Raw genomic sequence first — 20894 nt, 5'->3', positions numbered from 1 at the left:
CCAGATCCGTCAGCCAGCCATGAGCAGCCAGATCCGTCAGCCAGCCATGAGCAGCCAGATCCGTCAGCTAGCCATGAGCAGCCAGATCCGTCAGCTAGCCATGAGCAGCCAGATCCGTCAGCTAGCCATGAGCAGCCAGATCCGTCAGCTAGCCATGAGCAGCCAGATCCGTCAGCCAGCCATGAGCAGCCAGATCCGTCAGCCAGCCATGAGCAGCCAGATCCGTCAGCCAGCCATGAGCAGCCAGATCCGTCAGCTAGCCATGAGCAGCCAGATCCGTCAGCTAGCCATGAGCAGCCAGATCCGTCAGCCAGCCATGAGCAGCCAGATCCGTCAGCCAGCCATGAGCAGCCAGATCCGTCAGCTAGCCATGAGCAGCCAGATCCGTCAGCTAGCCATGAGCAGCCAGATCCGTCAGCTAGCCATGAGCAGCCAGATCCGTCAGCTAGCCATGAGCAGCCAGATCCGTCAGCCAGCCATGAGCAGCCAGATCCGTCAGCCAGCCATGAGCAGCCAGATCCGTCAGCCAGCCATGAGCAGCCAGATCCGTCAGCCAGCCATGAGCAGCCAGATCCGTCAGCCAGCCATGAGCAGCCAGATCCGTTAGCCAGCCATGAGCAGCCAGATCTGTCAGCCAGCCATGGGCCGTCCCTCAGTCCGGAGCTGCAGTCCCTCAGTCCGGAGCTGCCATTCCTCAGTCCGGAGCTGCCATTCCTCAGTCCGGAGCTGCCCCTTATCCTGGTGCTGCCCCTTATCCTGGTGCTGCCCCTTATCCTGGTGCTGCCCCTTACCCTGGTGCTGCCCCTTACCCTGGTACTGCCCCTTACCCTGGTACTGCCCCTTACCCTGGTACTGCCCCTTACCCTGGTACTGCCCCTTAGTCCGGAACTGCCCCTTAATGCAGTGTGGTTAATGTGGAGGGGGGTCATCTGGAGGAAGCGAAGGAGGCGGTTAGGGACTGTGGTGACGTGGGGACCACGACCAGAGCCGGAGCCGCCACCATGGATGGAAGCCCACCCAGACCCTCCCCTAGACTGTGTAATGGTGCGCCCGGAGTTCGCACCTTAAGGGGGGGGTTATGTCACGCCCTGGCCTTAGTATTCTTTGTTTTCTTTATTATTTTAGTTAGGTCAGGGTGTGACATGGGGAATGTTTTTGTTTTGTTGGTTTTGGGTGTTTTTTATGGTAAAGGGGTTGTTGTGTAGTATATGGGTTTGTGTGGAGTTCAGGTGTCTAGCGTTGTCTATGTATGTTTAGTTGTCTAGGAGAGTCTATGGTTACCTGAATGAGTTCCCAATTAGAGACAGCTGATTTCGGTTGTCTCTGATTGGGAGCCTTATTTAGGGTAGCCATAGGCTCTCATTGGTTGTGGGTAATTGTCTATGTGATACGTTTGTAGCCAGTGTGTGCACATCGTTGTTTTAGCTTCACGATCGTTTTCTTGTTTTGTTTTTGTATTAAGTGTTTCGTGTTTATTTTTCGTCATCTTTTAAAATAAAAGAAGATGGCTTATTTTCCAAGTGCTGCGTATTGGTCCGTCAATCCTCCACACGATCGTGACAATGCCACAGATTTTTCAAGTTTTAAGGGAACATGCAATTGGCATGCTGACTGTTGGAAAGTCCACCAGAGCTGTTGCCAGAAAACAAAATGTTAATTTCTCTACTATAAGCTACCTCCAACATAGTTTTAGAGAATTTGGCAGTAAGACCAACTCGCCTCACAAACGCAGGACCACGTGTAACCACGCCAGCCCAGGACCTTCTTCTTCCAGCTTCTTCACCTGCGAGATCGTCTGAGACCAGCCACCCGGACATCTGATGAAACTGTGGGTTTTCACGACGGAATAATTTCTCTACAAACTGTCAGAAACGGTTTCATGGAAGCCCATCTCCGTGGCTCATCATCCTCTCCAGGGTCTTGACCTGACTGCAGTTTGGTTTTGTAACCGACTTCAGTGTGCAAATACTCACCTTCAATGGCCACTGCAATGCTGGAGAATTGTGCTCTTCACGGATGAATCCAAGTTTCATCTGTACCGGGCTGTATGGCGTCGTGTGGGCGAGCGGTTTGCTGATGTCAACGTTGTGAACAGAGTTCCCCATGGTGGTGATGGTGTTATGGTATGGGCAGGCATAAGCTACGGACAACGAACACAATTGCATTTTATCTATGGCAATTTGCACAGGGATACCGTGACGAGATCCTGAGGCCCATTGTCGTGCCTTTCATCCACCCCGAACACCTCATGTTTCAGCATGATAAAGCACGGCCCCATGTCGCAAGGATCTGTACACAATTCCTGGAAGCTGAAAACGTCCCACTTCTTCCAAGGCGTGCATACTCAGACATGTCACTGATCGAGCATGTTTGGGATGCTCTGGATCGACGTGTCCCGGCAGCGTGTTCCAGTTCCCGCCAATATCCATCAACTTCACACAGCCATTGAAGAGGAGTGGGACAACATTCCACAGGCCACAATCAACAGCCTGATCAACTCTATGTGAAGGAGATGTGTCACGCTGCATGAGGCAAATGATGGCAACACCAGATACTGACTGGTTTTCTGATCCACGCCCCGACCAACAGAGTCATATCTGTATTCCCAGTCATGTGAAATCCATAGATTAGGGCCTAATTCATTCATTTCAATTGACTGATTTCCTTATATGAACTGTAACTCAAGTCATCTTTAAAATTGTTGCATTTTGATTTTATATTTTTGTTTAGCGTATAATAGTAGCATTATATTTGACAGTACCCATAATGCCCTATCCCTATGTAACATATCCTGTTCTATTTTTGGAAAGATGTTCCTGAAACTACTATATTATAGTGACCCATTTTCTTTAATAAATGCTGTCAGAAGTAAAACTACCTCCTTATCAATCCAATATTCATAAAGGTTTCTCACCTCCTCCGTGTCAATCCAATATTCACAAAGGTTTCTCACCTCCTCCTTATCAATCCAATATTCACAAAGGTTTCTCACCTCCTCCTTGTCAGTACAATATTCACAAAGGTTTCTCACCTCCTCCTTATCAATCCAATATTCACAAAGGTTTCTCACCTCCTCCTTATCAATCCAATATCCACAAAGGTTTCTCACCTCCTCCTTATCAATCCAATATTCACAAAGGTTTCTCACCTCCTCCTTGTCAGTACAATATTCACAAAGGTTTCTCACCCGCCTCCTCATCAATCCAATATTCACAAAGGTTTCTCACCCGCCTCCTCATCAATCCAATATTCACAAAGGTTTCTCACCTCCCAGCAGCGCTGCGTCAACTTCGGCTCCTCAAACAGACAGCTCTGTGACAGCAGGACGCAGACATTCTTGGCCGAAAGGCTGGTCTCCAGGAAGTTAACACAGGCTCTGGCCAGGTGGGGCACGATGTACTTCTTAGCAGTGTGGAGCGTGGCCAGCACTGAGTCAGCACTCAGGTCAATCTCATCACAGTAGATGTACCTGGGGACAGGTACAGGTAGAGGGCTGGGTATTAGAATAATAATTATAATATAGAAACATGTTGCCAGTTATTTTTTGATTTTGACTCTTATTATTGATGATTGATTAATGTACTGCAAAAAAAAAAAAAAAAGCTGTGTGAAATATTAGATGGAGAAATCAGTGCCTTATCTTGTACAGTATTTATTCTAGACTGACCTCACCACCTCCATCCCAAGGCCTGTAACATTATCAGGGTACATTTCAACACTGTGTTTGCGATCCATATGGTACCCTGTTCCCTTCATAGTGCACTATATTTAACCAGGGACAATAGGGCTCTAGCTACAGTTTGATATGCAAGATATTAGAGAGAGAGAGAGAGAGAGAGAGAGAGAGAGAGAGAGAGACGAGAGAGAGAGAGAGAGAGAGACGAGAGAGAGAGAGAGAGAGAGACGAGAGAGAGAGAGAAATGTTCAATTTGGAATTCAGAAATAGAGGGAAGAGGAGAAATATATGGAGGTAAGAAAACGAGAGGACTTCTTCCTTACTTCAACATGGCCAGGAATGCTGCAGGCTCCATGTCCGGAATCCGGATTTCATCTTTGTTTTCCGCAAGCTCTCCATAAAACATGGCATGGAACACCGAACTGCCAACAGCGAGAACATACTGTTGGAGAGAGAGAAGAGATGGTGAGACAGAGAACTGGAAGACAGAACAGAAAGTTAACACAGGCTCTGGCCAGGTGGGGCACAATGTACTTCTTAGCAGTGTAGAGCTGTTGGAGAGAGAGAAGAGATGGTGAGACAGAACTGGAAGATGATGATGATGATGATGATGATGTGGTCTCCTTAAACAGTACCTATGTACTGTCTTATGTAGAGGAGGACAGTTAGGTAAAAGTCTTAAGTCTTAAGTTTCGGAGGACAGTTAGGTAAAAGTCTTAAGTCTTAAGTTTAGAAGGACAGTTAGGTAAAAGTCTTAAGTCTTAAGTAGCGGAGGACAGTTAGGTAAAAGTCTTTTGTAGCGGAGGACAGTTAGGTAAAAGTCTTATGTAGCGGAGGACAGTTAGATGAAAGTCTTATGTAGCAGAGGACAGTTAGGTAAAAGTCTTATGTAGCGGAGGACAGTTAGATAAAAGTCTTATGTAGCGGAGGACAGTTAGGTAAAAGTCTTATGTAGCGGAGGACAGTTAGATAAAAGTCTTATGTAGCGGAGGACAGTTAGATAAAAGTCTTAAGTAGCGGAGGACAGTTAGATAAAAGTCTTATGTAGCGGAGGACAGTTAGGTAAAAGTCTTATGTAGCGGAGGACAGTTAGGTAAAAGTCTTATGTAGCGGAGGACAGTTAGATGAAAGTCTTATGTAGCAGAGCACAGTTAGGTAAAAGTCTTATGTAGCGGAGGACAGTTAGATTAAAGTCTTATGTAGCGGAGGACAGTTAGGTAAAAGTCTTATGTAGCGGAGGACAGTTAGATAAAGTCTTATGTAGCGGAGGACAGTTAGATAAAAGTCTTATGTAGCGGAGGACAGTTAGATGAAAGTCTTATGTAGCAGAGCACAGTTAGGTAAAAGTCTTATGTAGCGGAGGACAGTTAGATTAAAGTCTTATGTAGCGGAGGACAGTTAGGTAAAAGTCTTATGTAGCGGAGGACAGTTAGATAAAGTCTTATGTAGCGGAGGACAGTTAGGTAAAAGTCTTATGTAGCGGAGGACAGTTAGGTATAAGTCTTAAGTAGCGGAGGACAGTTAGGTAAAAGTCTTATGTAGCGGAGGACAGTTAGGTAAAAGTCTTATGTAGCGGAGGACAGTTAGGTAAAAGTCTTATGTAGCGGAGGACAGTTAGATTAAAGTCTTAAGTCTTATGTAGCGGAGGACAGTTAGGTAAAAGTCTTATGTAGCGGAGGACAGTTAGGTAAAAGTCTTATGTAGCGGAGGACAGTTAGATTAAAGTCTTAAGTCTTATGTAGCGGAGGACAGTTAGGTAAAAGTCTTATGTAGCGGAGGACAGTTAGGTAAAAGTCTTATGTAGCGGAGGACAGTTAGGTAAAAGTCTTATGCAGCGGAGGACAGTTAGGTAAAAGTCTTATGTGGCAGAGGACAGTTAGGTAAAAGTCTTATGTAGCGGAGGACAGTTAGGTAAAAGTCTTAGGTAGCGGAGGACAGTTAGGTAAAAGTCTTATGTAGCGGATGACAGTTAGATTAAAGTCTTATGTAGCAGAGGACAGTTAGATAAAAGTCTTATGTAGCGGAGGACAGTTAGGTAAAAGTCTTATGTAGCGGAGGACAGTTAGATATAAGTCTTATGTAGCAGAGGTTATTTGAAATCATGCTCTAGTGATATATTATCCCTACCTTAATCTGAATTATCACCGTTGGACCGTGACGATCAGGAGAAGGGTTCGATCCCAGCTGGTTACACTTACCCTGTGTCCTGGAAGTCTCTGAGTCCCTCCGGTCTGTCCCACCACGAAGTGAACATCGGCCATCAACTCATTGTTGAACATCACAGAGTTCCTGAAAAACAGACCAGATCAATCACCTGTGCTGTATGCTAAGAGTAACTCTCATACACTACACACTAATACACTACATGACCAACAGTATGTGGACAGCTTCCCGTCCAACATCTCATTCCAAAATCATTGGTATTAATATGGAGTTGATCTGCCCTTTGCTGCTGTAACAGCCTCCACTCTTCTAGGAAGGCTTTCCACTAGGTCACTAGATTCTCTTCAGCCACAAGAGCATTAGTAAGGACGGGGAGAGTCGGTGTTCCAATTCATAAGAAAGTTGAGAAATGGGGTTGAAAAAAGGACCATCCCAAAACTGTTGCTACAAAGTTGGAAGCATAAAATCGTTTAGAATGTCATTGTATGCTGTAGCGTTAAGATTTCCCTTCACTGGAACTAAGGGGCCTAGACCGAACCATGACAAACAGCCCCAGACCGTTTTTCCTGATCCACCAAACTTTACAGTTGGCACTATGCATTGGGGCAGTAAGCATTGTCTTGGCATCCACCAAACCCAGACTCGGTTGCCAGATGGTGAAGCGTGACTCATCACTCCAGAGAAGACGCTTCCACTGCTCCAGAGTCCAATGGAGGTGAGCTTTACACCACTCCAGCCAACGCTTGGCATTGCGCATGATGATCTTAGTTTTGTATGCGGCTTCTCGGCTACGGAAACGTAATGCATGAAGCTCCCGACGAACAGCTGTTGTGCTGACGTTGCTTTCAGATGCAGACCTCGGTAGTGAGTGTTGCAACCGAGGACAGACGATTTTTACACGCTACGCGCTTCAGAACTCGGCAGTCCCATTCTGTGACTTTTTGTGGTCTACCACTTCGCAGCTGAGCCGTTGTTACTCCTAGACATTTTCACTTCACAATAACAGCACTTACAGTTGACCGGGGGCAGCTCTAGCAGGGCAGAACTTTGACGAACTGACTTGGAAAGGTGGCATCCTACGACGTTGCCACAAACTGGAGACCACATTCTCGGAGGCAGCGTTCATTGTTGCGGGGGACTTTAACAAAAGTAATTTGAGAACCATGATCCCAAATTATTAACAACACATCAACTGTCTAACTCGTAGAAATTCTACCCTTGACCACTGTTGCACACCTTTCGACATGGATATAAGCCCCTCTCCCGTCCTCCTTTCGTAAAATCTGACCACGACTCCATCTTGCTTCTCCCCGCCTACAAGAGGGAAGTTCCGGTGATCAAGTCTGTACAGCATTGGTCCGACCAATCAGAATTCACGCTCCAAAACGGTTTTGATCACGTGGACTGGAATATGTTCCCGTGTCGCCTCTGAAGATAATGTCAATGAATACACCGACTCAGTCACCGGATTCATCAAAAAATGTATAGATGACGTGATACCGATAGTATCTTTCAAAACATACCCAAATCAAAAAAACGTGTATTGATAGCAGCCTTGTAGGAAAAACTGAAGAAATAGATGCTGTTTATAAACAGGGAAAGGTGACCGAGACAATAGTTTGGTTGGTTCAACAGTACAAATATGCAATTCAGCGGGGACGAACCCAAGGCGTGTGTTGCAGGGGCTCCGAACGATCACAGATTACAAAAAGAAAGCACGGACACCAACACCCCTCTACCAGATAACCCCTTCCAATGATATTCATCACTGTTGCAGTTGTAAATACAGTGCCTTCGGTAAGTATTCAGACACATTTTGTTACATTACAGCCTTATTCTAAAATGTATTAAATTGTTTTTTTCCCTCATCAATATACACACAATACTCCATAATGACAAAGCGAAAACAGGTTTTCAGAAATGTTTGTAAATGGCTGGGCAGAGGCTTGTTTCCCAAAGCCACTCCTGCATTGTCTTGGCTGTGTACTTAGAGTCGTTGTCCTGTTGGAAGGTGAACCTTCACCCCAGTCGGAGGTCCTGAGCGCTCTGGAGTAGGTTTTCATCAAGGATCTCTCAGTACTTTGCTCCATTCCTCTTTCCCTCGTCTCCCAGTTCCCAATACTGAAAAACATCCCCACATCATGATGCTGCCACCACCATGCTTCACCATGGGGATGGTGCCAGGAATCCTACAGACATGAGGCTTGGCATTTAGGCAAGTATTAGTCAATGGTCGCTGCTCTATAGGATGCTGAGGTTACGGTATGAGTGCCTGGTCTCCATTCTAGAAGATGCTGAGGTTACATTACAGTATGATTTCCTGGTCTCCATTCTAGAAGATGCTGAAGTTACGGTATGAGTCCCTGGTCTCTGCTCTAGAAGATGCTGAGGTTACGGTATGAGTCCCTGGTCTCTGCTCTAGAAGATGCCGAGGTTACGGTATGATTCCCTGTTCTCTATTCTAGAAGATGCTGAGGTTACGGTATGAGTCCCTGGTCTCTGCTCTAGAAGATGCTGAGGTTACGGTATGAGTCTCTGGTCTCTGCTCTAGAAGATGCTGAGGTTACGGTATGAGTCCCTGGTCTCTGCTCTAGAAGATGCTGAGGTTACAGTATGATTCCCTGGTCTCTGCTCTAAAAGATGCTGAGGTTACATTACAGTATGATTCCCTGTTCTCTGCTCAGAAGATGCTGAGGTTATGGTATGATTCCCTGTTCTCTGTTCTAGAAGATTCTGAGGTTACGGTATGAGTCCCTGGCCTCTGCTCTAAAAGATTCTGAGGTTACGGTATGATTCCCTGGTCTCTGCTCTAGAAGATGCTGAGGTTGCGGTATGATTCCATGCTCTCTGCTCTAGAAGATGCTGAGGTTACGGTATGATTCCCTGCTCTCTGCTCTAGTAGATGCTGAGGTTACGGTATGAGTCCCTGGTCTCCTCTCTAGAGGATGCTGAGGTTACGGTATGATTCCCTGGTCTCTGCTCTAGAAGATGCTGAGGGTACGGTATGATTCCCTGGTCTCCATTCTCGAAGATGCTGAGGTTACATTACAGTATGATTTCCTGGTCTCTGCTCTAGAAGATGCTGAGGTTACGGTATGAGTCCCTGGTCTCTGCTCTAGAGGATGCGGAGGTTACGGTATGAGTCCCTGGTCTCTGCTCAGAAGATGCTGAGGTTACGGTATGATTCCCTGGTCTCCATTCTAGAAGATGCTGAGGTTACATTACAGTATGATTTCCTGGTCTCTGCTCTAGAAGATGCTGAGGTTACGGTATGATTCCCTGGTCTCTGCTCTAGAAGATGCTGAGGTTACAGATGATTCCCTGGTCATCATGATGCTGTCACCAACATGCTTCACCGTGGGGATGGTGCCAGGATTTCTACAGACATGAGGCTTGGCATTTAGGCCAGTATTAGTCCCTGGTCTCTGCTCTAGAAGATGCTGAGGTTACGGTATGATTCCCTGGTCTCTACTCTAGAAGATGCTGAGGTTATGGTATGATTCCCTGGTCTTTGCTCTAGAAGATGCTGAGGTTACAGTATGATTCCCTGGTCTCTGCTCTAGAAGATGCTGAGGTTACAGTATGAGTCCCTGGTCTCTGCTCTAGAAGATGCTGAGGTTACAGTATGAGTCCCTGGTATATGAGTTAGTGTAACCTACCTCTGGTTTATGAGTTAGTTAGTTAGTGTCACCTACCTATGGTTTATGAGTTAGTTAGTTAGTGTCACCTACCTATGGTTTATGAGTTAGTTAGTTAGTGTCACCTACCTCTGGTATATGAGTTAGTTAGTGTCACCTACCTCTGGTTTATGAGTTAGTTAGTGTCACCTACCTCTGGTTTATGAGTTAGTTAGTTAGTGTCACCTACCTCTGGTATATGAGTTAGTTAGTTAGTGTCACCTACCTCTGGTATATGAGTTAGTTAGTTAGTGTCACCTACCTCTGGTAAATGAGTTAGTTAGTTAGTTAGTGTCACCTACATCTGGTTTATGAGTTAGTTAGTTTGTGTCACCTACCTCTGGTTTATGAGTTAGTTAGTGTCACCTACCTCTGGTATATGAGTTAGTTAGTTAGTTAGTGTCACCTACCTCTGGTATATAAGTTAGTTAGTGTCACCTACCTCTGCTTTATGAGTTAGTTAGTGTCACCTACCTCTGGTTTATGAGTTAGTTAGTGTCACCTACCTCTGGTTTATGAGTTAGTTAGTTAGTGTCACCTACCTCTGGTATATGAGTTAGTTAAATTAGTGTCACCTACCTCTGGTATATGAGTTAGTTAGTTAGTTAGTGTCACCTACCTCTGGTTTATGAGTTAGTTAGTTAGTGTCACCTACCTCTGGTTTATGAGTTAGTTAGTGTCACCTACCTCTGGTATATGAGTTAGTTAGTTAGTGTCACCTACCTCTGGTATATGAGTTAGTTAGTGTCACCTACCTCTGGTATATGAGTTAGTTAGTTAGTGTCACCTACCTCTGGTATATGAGTTAGTTAGTGTCACCCACCTCTGGTTTATGAGTTAGTTAGTGTCACCTACCTCTGGTTTATGAGTTAGTTAGTGTCACCTACCTCTGGTATATGAGTTAGTTAGTTAGTGTCACCTACCTCTCTAGTATATTTGTTAGTTAGTGTCACCTACCTCTCTAGTATATGAGTTAGTTAGTGTCACCTACCTCTCTGGTATATGAGTTAGTTAGTTAGTGTCACCTACCTCTGGTATATGAGTTAGTTAGTTAGTGTCACCTACCTCTCTGGTATATGAGTTAGTTAGTTAGTGTCACCTACCTCTGGTATATGAGTTAGTTAGTTAGTGTCACCTACCTCTCTAGTATATGAGTTAGTTAGTGTCACCTACCTCTCTGGTATATGAGTTAGTTAGTTAGTGTCACCTACCTCTGGTATATGAGTTAGTTAGTTAGTGTCACCTACCTCTGGTATATGAGTTAGTTAGTGTCACCTACCTCTCCAGTATATGAGTTAGTTAGTGTCACCTATCTCTCTAGTATATGTTAGTTAGTGTCACCTTTTAGTTAGTTAGTTAGATAGTGTCACCTACCTCTCTAGTATGTTCGTTAGTTAGTCAGTGTCACCTACCTCTCTAGTATATGAATTAGTGTCACCTATCTCTCTAGTATATGAGTTAGTTAGTGTCGCCTACCTCTCTAGTATATGAGTTAGTTAGTGTCACCTACCTCTCTAGTATATGAGTTAGTTAGTGTCACCTACCTCTCTAGTATTTGAGTCAGTTAGTGTCACCTACCTCTCCAATATATGAGTTAGTTAGTTAGTGTCACCTATTAGTTAGTTAGTGTCACCTACCTCTCTAGTATATGAGTTAGTTAGTGTCACCTACCTCTCTGGTATATGAGTTAGTTAGTGTCACCTACCTCTCCAGTATATGAGTTAGTTAGTTAGTGTCACCTACCTCTCTAGTTAGTTAGTTAGTGTCACCTACCTCTCTAGTATATGAGTTAGTTAGTGTCACCTACCTCTCTAGTTAGTTAGTTAGTGTCACCTCCCTCTCTAATTAGTTAGTTAGTGTCACCTACCTCTCTAGTATATGAGTTAGTTAGTGTCACCTACCTCTCCAATATATGAGTTGGTTATTTAGTGTCACCTATTAGTTAGTTATTGTCACTTACCTCTCTAGTAGATGAGTTAGTTAGTTTCACCTATCTCTCTAGTATATGAGTTAGTTAGTGTCACCTACATCTCTAGTTAGTTAGTGTCACCTACATCTCTAGTTAGTTAGTGTCACCTACATCTCTAGTTAGTTAGTGTCACCTACATCTCTAGTTAGTTAGTGTCACCTACCTCTCCAGTATATGAGTTAGTTAGTTAGTGTCACCTACCTCTCTAGTTAGTTAGTTAGTGTCACCTACCTCTCTAGTATATGAGTTAGTTAGTGTCACCTACCTCTCTAGTTAGTTAGTTAGTGTCACCTACCTCTCTAATTAGTTAGTTACTGTCACCTACCTCTCTAGTATATGAGTTAGTTAGTGTCACCTACCTCTCCAATATATGAGTTGGTTATTTAGTGTCACCTATTAGTTAGTTATTGTCACTTACCTCTCTAGTAGATGAGTTAGTTAGTTTCACCTATCTCTCTAGTATATGAGTTAGTTAGTGTCACCTACATCTCTAGTTAGTTAGTGTCACCTACATCTCTAGTTAGTTAGTGTCACCTACATCTCTAGTTAGTTAGTGTCACCTACCTCTCCAATATATGAGTTGGTTATTTAGTGTCACCTATTAGTTAGTTATTGTCACCTACATCTCTAGTAGATGAGTTAGCTAGTTTCACCTATCTCTAGTATATGAGTTAGTTAGTGTCACCTACATCTCTAGTTAGTTAGTGTCACCTACCTCTGGTTTATGAGTTAGTTAGTGTAACCTACCTCTGGTATATGAGTTAGTTAGTTAGTGTCACCTACCTCTGGTTTATGAGTTAGTTAGTGTCACCTACCTCTGGTATGTGAGTTAGTTAGTGTCAAATACCTCTGGTATATGAGTTAGTTAGTTAGTGTCACCTACCTCTCTAGTTAGTTAGTTAGTGTCACCTACCTCTGGTTTATGAGTTAGTTAGTGTCACCTACCTCTGGTATATGAGTTAGTTAGTGTCACCTACCTCTCCAGTATATGCGTTAGTTAGTTAGTGTCACCTACCTCTGGTATATGAGTTAGTTAGTTAGTGTCACCTACCTCTCCAGTATATGAGTTAGTTAGTGTCACCTACCTCTCTGGTATATGAGTTAGTTAGTGTCACCTACCTCTCCAGTATATGAGTTAGTTAGTGTCACCTATCTCTCTAGTATATGTTAGTTAGTGTCACCTTTTAGTTAATTAGTTAGATAGTGTCACTTACCTCTCTAGTATGTTCGTTAGTTAGTCAGTGTCACCTACCTCTCTAGTATATGAATTAGTGTCACCTATCTCTCTAGTATATGAGTTAGTTAGTGTCGCCTACCTCTCTAGTATATGAGTTAGTTAGTGTCACCTACCTCTCTAGTATTTGAGTCAGTTAGTGTCACCTACCTCTCCAATATATGAGTTAGTTAGTTAGTGTCACCTATTAGTTAGTTAGTGTCACCTACCTCTCTAGTATATGAGTTAGTTAGTGTCACCTACCTCTCTGGTATATGAGTTAGTTAGTGTCACCTACCTCTCTGGTATATGAGTTAGTTAGTTAGTGTCACCTACCTCTCTGGTATATGAGTTAGTTAGTTAGTGTCACCTACCTCTGGTATATGAGTTAGTTAGTTAGTGTCACCTACCTCTCTGGTATATGAGTTAGTTAGTTAGTGTCACCTACCTCTGGTATATGAGTTAGTTAGTTAGTGTCACCTACCTCTCTAGTATATGAGTTAGTTAGTGTCACCTACCTCTCTGGTATATGAGTTAGTTAGTTAGTGTCACCTACCTCTGGTATATGAGTTAGTTAGTTAGTGTCATCTACCTCTGGTATATGAGTTAGTTAGTTAGTGTCACCTACCTCTGGTATATGAGTTAGTTAGTTAGTGTCACCTACCTCTCTAGTATATGAGTTAGTTAGTTAGTTAGTGTCACCTACCTCTCCAGTATATGAGTTAGTTAGTGTCACCTATCTCTCTAGTATATGTTAGTTAGTGTCACCTTTTAGTTAGTTAGTTAGATAGTGTCACCTACCTCTCTAGTATGTTCGTTAGTTAGTCAGTGTCACCTACCTCTCTAGTATATGAATTAGTGTCACCTACCTCTGGTATATGAGTTAGTTAGTTAGTGTCACCTACCTCTCTAGTATGTTCGTTAGTTAGTCAGTGTCACCTACCTCTCTAGTATATGAATTAGTGTCACCTATCTCTCTAGTATATGAGTTAGTTAGTGTCACCTACCTCTCTAGTATATGAGTTAGTTAGTGTCACCTACCTCTCTAGTATTTGAGTCAGTTAGTGTCACCTACCTCTCCAATATATGAGTTAGTTAGTTAGTGTCACCTATTAGTTAGTTAGTGTCACCTACCTCTCTAGTATATGAGTTAGTTAGTGTATTAGTCAAGTATTAGTCAATGGTCGCTGCTCTATAGGATGCTGAGGTTACGGTATGAGTGCCTGGTCTCCATTCTAGAAGATGCTGAGGTTACATTACAGTATGATTTCCTGGTCTCCATTCTAGAAGATGCTGAAGTTACGGTATGAGTCCCTGGTCTCTGCTCTAGAAGATGCTGAGGTTACGGTATGAGTCCCTGGTCTCTGCTCTAGAAGATGCCGAGGTTACGGTATGATTCCCTGTTCTCTATTCTAGAAGATGCTGAGGTTACGGTATGAGTCCCTGGTCTCTGCTCTAGAAGATGCTGAGGTTACAGTATGAGTCCCTGGTCTCTGCTCTAGAAGATGCTGAGGTTACAGTATGAGTCCCTGGTATATGAGTTAGTGTAACCTACCTCTGGTTTATGAGTTAGTTAGTTAGTGTCACCTACCTATGGTTTATGAGTTAGTTAGTTAGTGTCACCTACCTATGGTTTATGAGTTAGTTAGTTAGTGTCACCTACCTCTGGTATATGAGTTAGTTAGTGTCACCTACCTCTGGTTTATGAGTTAGTTAGTGTCACCTACCTCTGGTTTATGAGTTAGTTAGTTAGTGTCACCTACCTCTGGTATATGAGTTAGTTAGTTAGTGTCACCTACCTCTGGTATATGAGTTAGTTAGTTAGTGTCACCTACCTCTGGTAAATGAGTTAGTTAGTTAGTTAGTGTCACCTACATCTGGTTTATGAGTTAGTTAGTTTGTGTCACCTACCTCTGGTTTATGAGTTAGTTAGTGTCACCTACCTCTGGTATATGAGTTAGTTAGTTAGTTAGTGTCACCTACCTCTGGTATATAAGTTAGTTAGTGTCACCTACCTCTGCTTTATGAGTTAGTTAGTGTCACCTACCTCTGGTTTATGAGTTAGTTAGTGTCACCTACCTCTGGTTTATGAGTTAGTTAGTTAGTGTCACCTACCTCTGGTATATGAGTTAGTTAAATTAGTGTCACCTACCTCTGGTATATGAGTTAGTTAGTTAGTTAGTGTCACCTACCTCTGGTTTATGAGTTAGTTAGTTAGTGTCACCTACCTCTGGTTTATGAGTTAGTTAGTGTCACCTACCTCTGGTATATGAGTTAGTTAGTTAGTGTCACCTACCTCTGGTATATGAGTTAGTTAGTGTCACCTACCTCTGGTATATGAGTTAGTTAGTTAGTGTCACCTACCTCTGGTATATGAGTTAGTTAGTGTCACCTACCTCTGGTTTATGAGTTAGTTAGTGTCACCTACCTCTGGTTTATGAGTTAGTTAGTGTCACCTACCTCTGGTATATGAGTTAGTTAGTTAGTGTCACCTACCTCTCTAGTATATTTGTTAGTTAGTGTCACCTACCTCTCTAGTATATGAGTTAGTTAGTGTCACCTACCTCTCTGGTATATGAGTTAGTTAGTTAGTGTCACCTACCTCTGGTATATGAGTTAGTTAGTTAGTGTCACCTACCTCTCTGGTATATGAGTTAGTTAGTTAGTGTCACCTACCTCTGGTATATGAGTTAGTTAGTTAGTGTCACCTACCTCTCTAGTATATGAGTTAGTTAGTGTCACCTACCTCTCTGGTATATGAGTTAGTTAGTTAGTGTCACCTACCTCTGGTATATGAGTTAGTTAGTTAGTGTCACCTACCTCTGGTATATGAGTTAGTTAGTGTCACCTACCTCTCCAGTATATGAGTTAGTTAGTGTCACCTATCTCTCTAGTATATGTTAGTTAGTGTCACCTTTTAGTTAGTTAGTTAGATAGTGTCACCTACCTCTCTAGTATGTTCGTTAGTTAGTCAGTGTCACCTACCTCTCTAGTATATGAATTAGTGTCACCTATCTCTCTAGTATATGAGTTAGTTAGTGTCGCCTACCTCTCTAGTATATGAGTTAGTTAGTGTCACCTACCTCTCTAGTATATGAGTTAGTTAGTGTCACCTACCTCTCTAGTATTTGAGTCAGTTAGTGTCACCTACCTCTCCAATATATGAGTTAGTTAGTTAGTGTCACCTATTAGTTAGTTAGTGTCACCTACCTCTCTAGTATATGAGTTAGTTAGTGTCACCTACCTCTCTGGTATATGAGTTAGTTAGTGTCACCTACCTCTCCAGTATATGAGTTAGTTAGTTAGTGTCACCTACCTCTCTAGTTAGTTAGTTAGTGTCACCTACCTCTCTAGTATATGAGTTAGTTAGTGTCACCTACCTCTCTAGTTAGTTAGTTAGTGTCACCTCCCTCTCTAATTAGTTAGTTAGTGTCACCTACCTCTCTAGTATATGAGTTAGTTAGTGTCACCTACCTCTCCAATATATGAGTTGGTTATTTAGTGTCACCTATTAGTTAGTTATTGTCACTTACCTCTCTAGTAGATGAGTTAGTTAGTTTCACCTATCTCTCTAGTATATGAGTTAGTTAGTGTCACCTACATCTCTAGTTAGTTAGTGTCACCTACATCTCTAGTTAGTTAGTGTCACCTACATCTCTAGTTAGTTAGTGTCACCTACATCTCTAGTTAGTTAGTGTCACCTACCTCTCCAGTATATGAGTTAGTTAGTTAGTGTCACCTACCTCTCTAGTTAGTTAGTTAGTGTCACCTACCTCTCTAGTATATGAGTTAGTTAGTGTCACCTACCTCTCTAGTTAGTTAGTTAGTGTCACCTACCTCTCTAATTAGTTAGTTACTGTCACCTACCTCTCTAGTATATGAGTTAGTTAGTGTCACCTACCTCTCCAATATATGAGTTGGTTATTTAGTGTCACCTATTAGTTAGTTATTGTCACTTACCTCTCTAGTAGATGAGTTAGTTAGTTTCACCTATCTCTCTAGTATATGAGTTAGTTAGTGTCACCTACATCTCTAGTTAGTTAGTGTCACCTACATCTCTAGTTAGTTAGTGTCACCTACATCTCTAGTTAGTTAGTGTCACCTACCTCTCCAATATATGAGTTGGTTATTTAGTGTCACCTATTAGTTAGTTATTGTCACCTACATCTCTAGTAGATGAGTTAGCTAGTTTCACCTATCTCTAGTATATGAGTTAGTTAGTGTCACCTACATCTCTAGTTAGTTAGTGTCACCTACCTCTGGTTTATGAGTTAGTTAGTGTAACCTACCTCTGGTATATGAGTTAGTTAGTTAGTGTCACCTACCTCTGGTTTATGAGTTAGTTAGTGTCACCTACCTCTGGTATGTGAGTTAGTTAGTGTCAAATACCTCTGGTATATGAGTTAGTTAGTTAGTGTCACCTACCTCTCTAGTTAGTTAGTTAGTGTCACCTACCTCTGGTTTATGAGTTAGTTAGTGTCACCTACCTCTGGTATATGAGTTAGTTAGTGTCACCTACCTCTCCAGTATATGCGTTAGTTAGTTAGTGTCACCTACCTCTGGTATATGAGTTAGTTAGTTAGTGTCACCTACCTCTCCAGTATATGAGTTAGTTAGTGTCACCTACCTCTCTGGTATATGAGTTAGTTAGTGTCACCTACCTCTCCAGTATATGAGTTAGTTAGTGTCACCTATCTCTCTAGTATATGTTAGTTAGTGTCACCTTTTAGTTAATTAGTTAGATAGTGTCACTTACCTCTCTAGTATGTTCGTTAGTTAGTCAGTGTCACCTACCTCTCTAGTATATGAATTAGTGTCACCTATCTCTCTAGTATATGAGTTAGTTAGTGTCGCCTACCTCTCTAGTATATGAGTTAGTTAGTGTCACCTACCTCTCTAGTATTTGAGTCAGTTAGTGTCACCTACCTCTCCAATATATGAGTTAGTTAGTTAGTGTCACCTATTAGTTAGTTAGTGTCACCTACCTCTCTAGTATATGAGTTAGTTAGTGTCACCTACCTCTCTGGTATATGAGTTAGTTAGTGTCACCTACCTCTCTGGTATATGAGTTAGTTAGTTCGTGTCACCTACCTCTCTGGTATATGAGTTAGTTAGTTAGTGTCACCTACCTCTGGTATATGAGTTAGTTAGTTAGTGTCACCTACCTCTCTGGTATATGAGTTAGTTAGTTAGTGTCACCTACCTCTGGTATATGAGTTAGTTAGTTAGTGTCACCTACCTCTCTAGTATATGAGTTAGTTAGTGTCACCTACCTCTCTGGTATATGAGTTAGTTAGTTAGTGTCACCTACCTCTGGTATATGAGTTAGTTAGTTAGTGTCATCTACCTCTCTAGTATATGAGTTAGTTAGTGTCACCTACCTCTCTGGTATATGAGTTAGTTAGTTAGTGTCACCTACCTCTGGTATATGAGTTAGTTAGTTAGTGTCACCTACCTCTGGTATATGAGTTAGTTAGTTAGTGTCACCTACCTCTCTGGTATATGAGTTAGTTAGTTAGTGTCACCTACCTCTGGTATATGAGTTAGTTAGTTAGTGTCACCTACCTCTGGTATATGAGTTAGTTAGTTAGTGTCACCTACCTCTCTAGTATATGAGTTAGTTAGTTAGTTAGTGTCACCTACCTCTCCAGTATATGAGTTAGTTAGTGTCACCTATCTCTCTAGTATATGTTAGTTAGTGTCACCTTTTAGTTAGTTAGTTAGATAGTGTCACCTACCTCTCTAGTATGTTCGTTAGTTAGTCAGTGTCACCTACCTCTCTAGTATATGAATTAGTGTCACCTATCTCTCTAGTATATGAGTTAGTTAGTGTCACCTACCTCTCTAGTATATGAGTTAGTTAGTGTCACCTACCTCTCTAGTATTTGAGTCAGTTAGTGTCACCTACCTCTCCAATATATGAGTTAGTTAGTTAGTGTCACCTATTAGTTAGTTAGTGTCACCTACCTCTCTAGTATATGAGTTAGTTAGTGTCACCTACCTCTCTGGTATATGAGTTAGTTAGTGTCACCTACCTCTCCAGTATATGAGTTGGTTATTTAGTGTCACCTATTAGTTAGTTATTGTCACTTACCTCTCTAGTAGATGAGTTAGTTAGTTTCACCTATCTCTCTAGTATATGAGTTAGTTAGTGTCACCTACATCTCTAGTTAGTTAGTGTCACCTACCTCTCTAGTTAGTTAGTGTCACCTACCTCTCTAGTTAGTTAGTGTCACCTACATCTCTAGTATATGAGTTAGTTAGTGTCACCTACATCTCTAGTATATGAGTTAGTTAGTGTCACCTACCTCTCTAGTTAGTTAGTGTCACCTACATCTCTAGTTAGTTAGTGTCACCTACATCTCTAGTAGATTAGTTAGCTAGTTTCACCTATCTCTAGTATATGAGTTAGTTAGTGTCACCTACATCTCTAGTTAGTTAGTGTCACCTACCTCTCTAGTTAGTTAGTGTCACCTACCTCTAGTTAGTTAGTTAGTGTCACCTACCTCTAGTTAGTTAGTGCCACCTACCTCTCTAGTTAGTTAGTTAGTGTCACCTACCTCTGGTTTATGAGTTAGTTAGTGTCACCTACCTCTGGTTTATGAGTTAGTTAGTGTCACCTACCTCTGGTATATGAGTTAGTTAGTTAGTGTCACCTACCTCTCTAGTATATTTGTTAGTTAGTGTCACCTACCTCTCTCGTATATGAGTTAGTTAGTGTCACCTACCTCTCTGGTATATGAGTTAGTTAGTTAGTGTCAACTACCTCTGGTATATGAGTTAGTTAGTTAGTGTCACCTACCTCTCTGGTATATGAGTTAGTTAGTTAGTGTCACCTACCTCTGGTATATGAGTTAGTTAGTTAGTGTCACCTACCTCTCTAGTATATGAGTTAGTTAGTGTCACCTACCTCTCTGGTATATGAGTTAGTTAGTTAGTGTCACCTACCTCTGGTATATGAGTTAGTTAGTTAGTGTCACCTACCTCTGGTATATGAGTTAGTTAGTTAGTTAGTGTCACCTACCTCTCCAGTATATGAGTTAGTTAGTGTCACCTATCTCTCTAGTATATGTTAGTTAGTGTCACCTTTTAGTTAGTTAGTTAGATAGTGTCACCTACCTCTCTAGTATGTTCGTTAGTTAGTCAGTGTCACCTACCTCTCTAGTATATGAATTAGTGTCACCTATCTCTCTAGTATATGAGTTAGTTAGTGTCGCCTACCTCTCTAGTATATGAGTTAGTTAGTGTCACCTACCTCTCTAGTATTTGAGTCAGTTAGTGTCACCTACCTCTCCAATATATGAGTTAGTTAGTTAGTGTCACCTATTAGTTAGTTAGTGTCACCTACCTCTCTAGTATATGAATTAGTGTCACCTATCTCTCTAGTATATGAGTTAGTTAGTGTCACCTACCTCTGGTATATGAGTTAGTTAGTTAGTGTCGCCTACCTCTCTAGTATATGAGTTAGTTAGTGTCACCTACCTCTCTAGTATTTGAGTCAGTTAGTGTCACCTACCTCTCCAATATATGAGTTAGTTAGTTAGTGTCACCTATTAGTTAGTTAGTGTCACCTACCTCTATAGTATATGAGTTAGTTAGTGTCACCTACCTCTCTGGTATATGAGTTAGTTAGTGTCACCTACCTCTCCAGTATATGAGTTAGTTAGTTAGTGTCACCTACCTCTCTAGTTAGTTAGTTAGTGTCACCTACCTCTCTAGTATATGAGTTAGTTAGTGTCACCTACCTCTCTAGTTAGTTAGTTAGTGTCACCTACCTCTCTAATTAGTTAGTTAGTGTCACCTACCTCTCTAGTATATGAGTTAGTTAGTGTCACCTACCTCTCCAATATATGAGTTGGTTATTTAGTGTCACCTATTAGTTAGTTATTGTCACTTACCTCTCTAGTAGATGAGTTAGTTAGTGTCACCTACATCTCTAGTAGATTAGTTAGCTAGTTTCACCTATCTCTAGTATATGAGTTAGTTAGTGTCACCTACATCTCTAGTTAGTTAGTGTCACCTACCTCTGGTTTATGAGTTAGTTAGTGTCACCTACCTCTGGTATATGAGTTAGTTAGTTAGTGTCACCTACCTCTGGTTTATGAGTTAGTTAGTGTCACCTACCTCTGGTATATGAGTTAGTTAGTGTCACATACCTCTGGTATATGAGTTAGGTAGTTAGTGTCACCTACCTCT

General features: G+C 42.0%; 1 protein-coding gene across 2 annotated transcripts in view; it reads right to left on the bottom strand.

The window, feature by feature from the left end:
- Positions 1 to 20894, bottom strand: part of LOC129828545 (BTB/POZ domain-containing protein 3) — a 66750-nt gene that overhangs the window by 10312 nt on the left and 35544 nt on the right. For both annotated transcript variants that reach the window (XM_055889567.1, XM_055889568.1), the window contains exons 2-4: positions 5875 to 5965; positions 4000 to 4118; positions 3268 to 3469 (exon numbers count right to left, since the gene is read on the bottom strand). In XM_055889567.1, the coding sequence (XP_055745542.1) occupies positions 3268 to 3469; positions 4000 to 4118; positions 5875 to 5965 (412 nt within the window). The remainder of the gene's footprint in view (positions 1 to 3267; positions 3470 to 3999; positions 4119 to 5874; positions 5966 to 20894) is intronic.

This window comes from Salvelinus fontinalis, chromosome 30 (genome assembly GCF_029448725.1).
Source record: "Salvelinus fontinalis isolate EN_2023a chromosome 30, ASM2944872v1, whole genome shotgun sequence".
NCBI classification, from domain to species: Eukaryota; Metazoa; Chordata; class Actinopteri; order Salmoniformes; family Salmonidae; genus Salvelinus; species Salvelinus fontinalis.
Note: the sequence above shows the minus strand (reverse complement) of the source record. Positions and strands in the feature narration are given on the sequence as shown.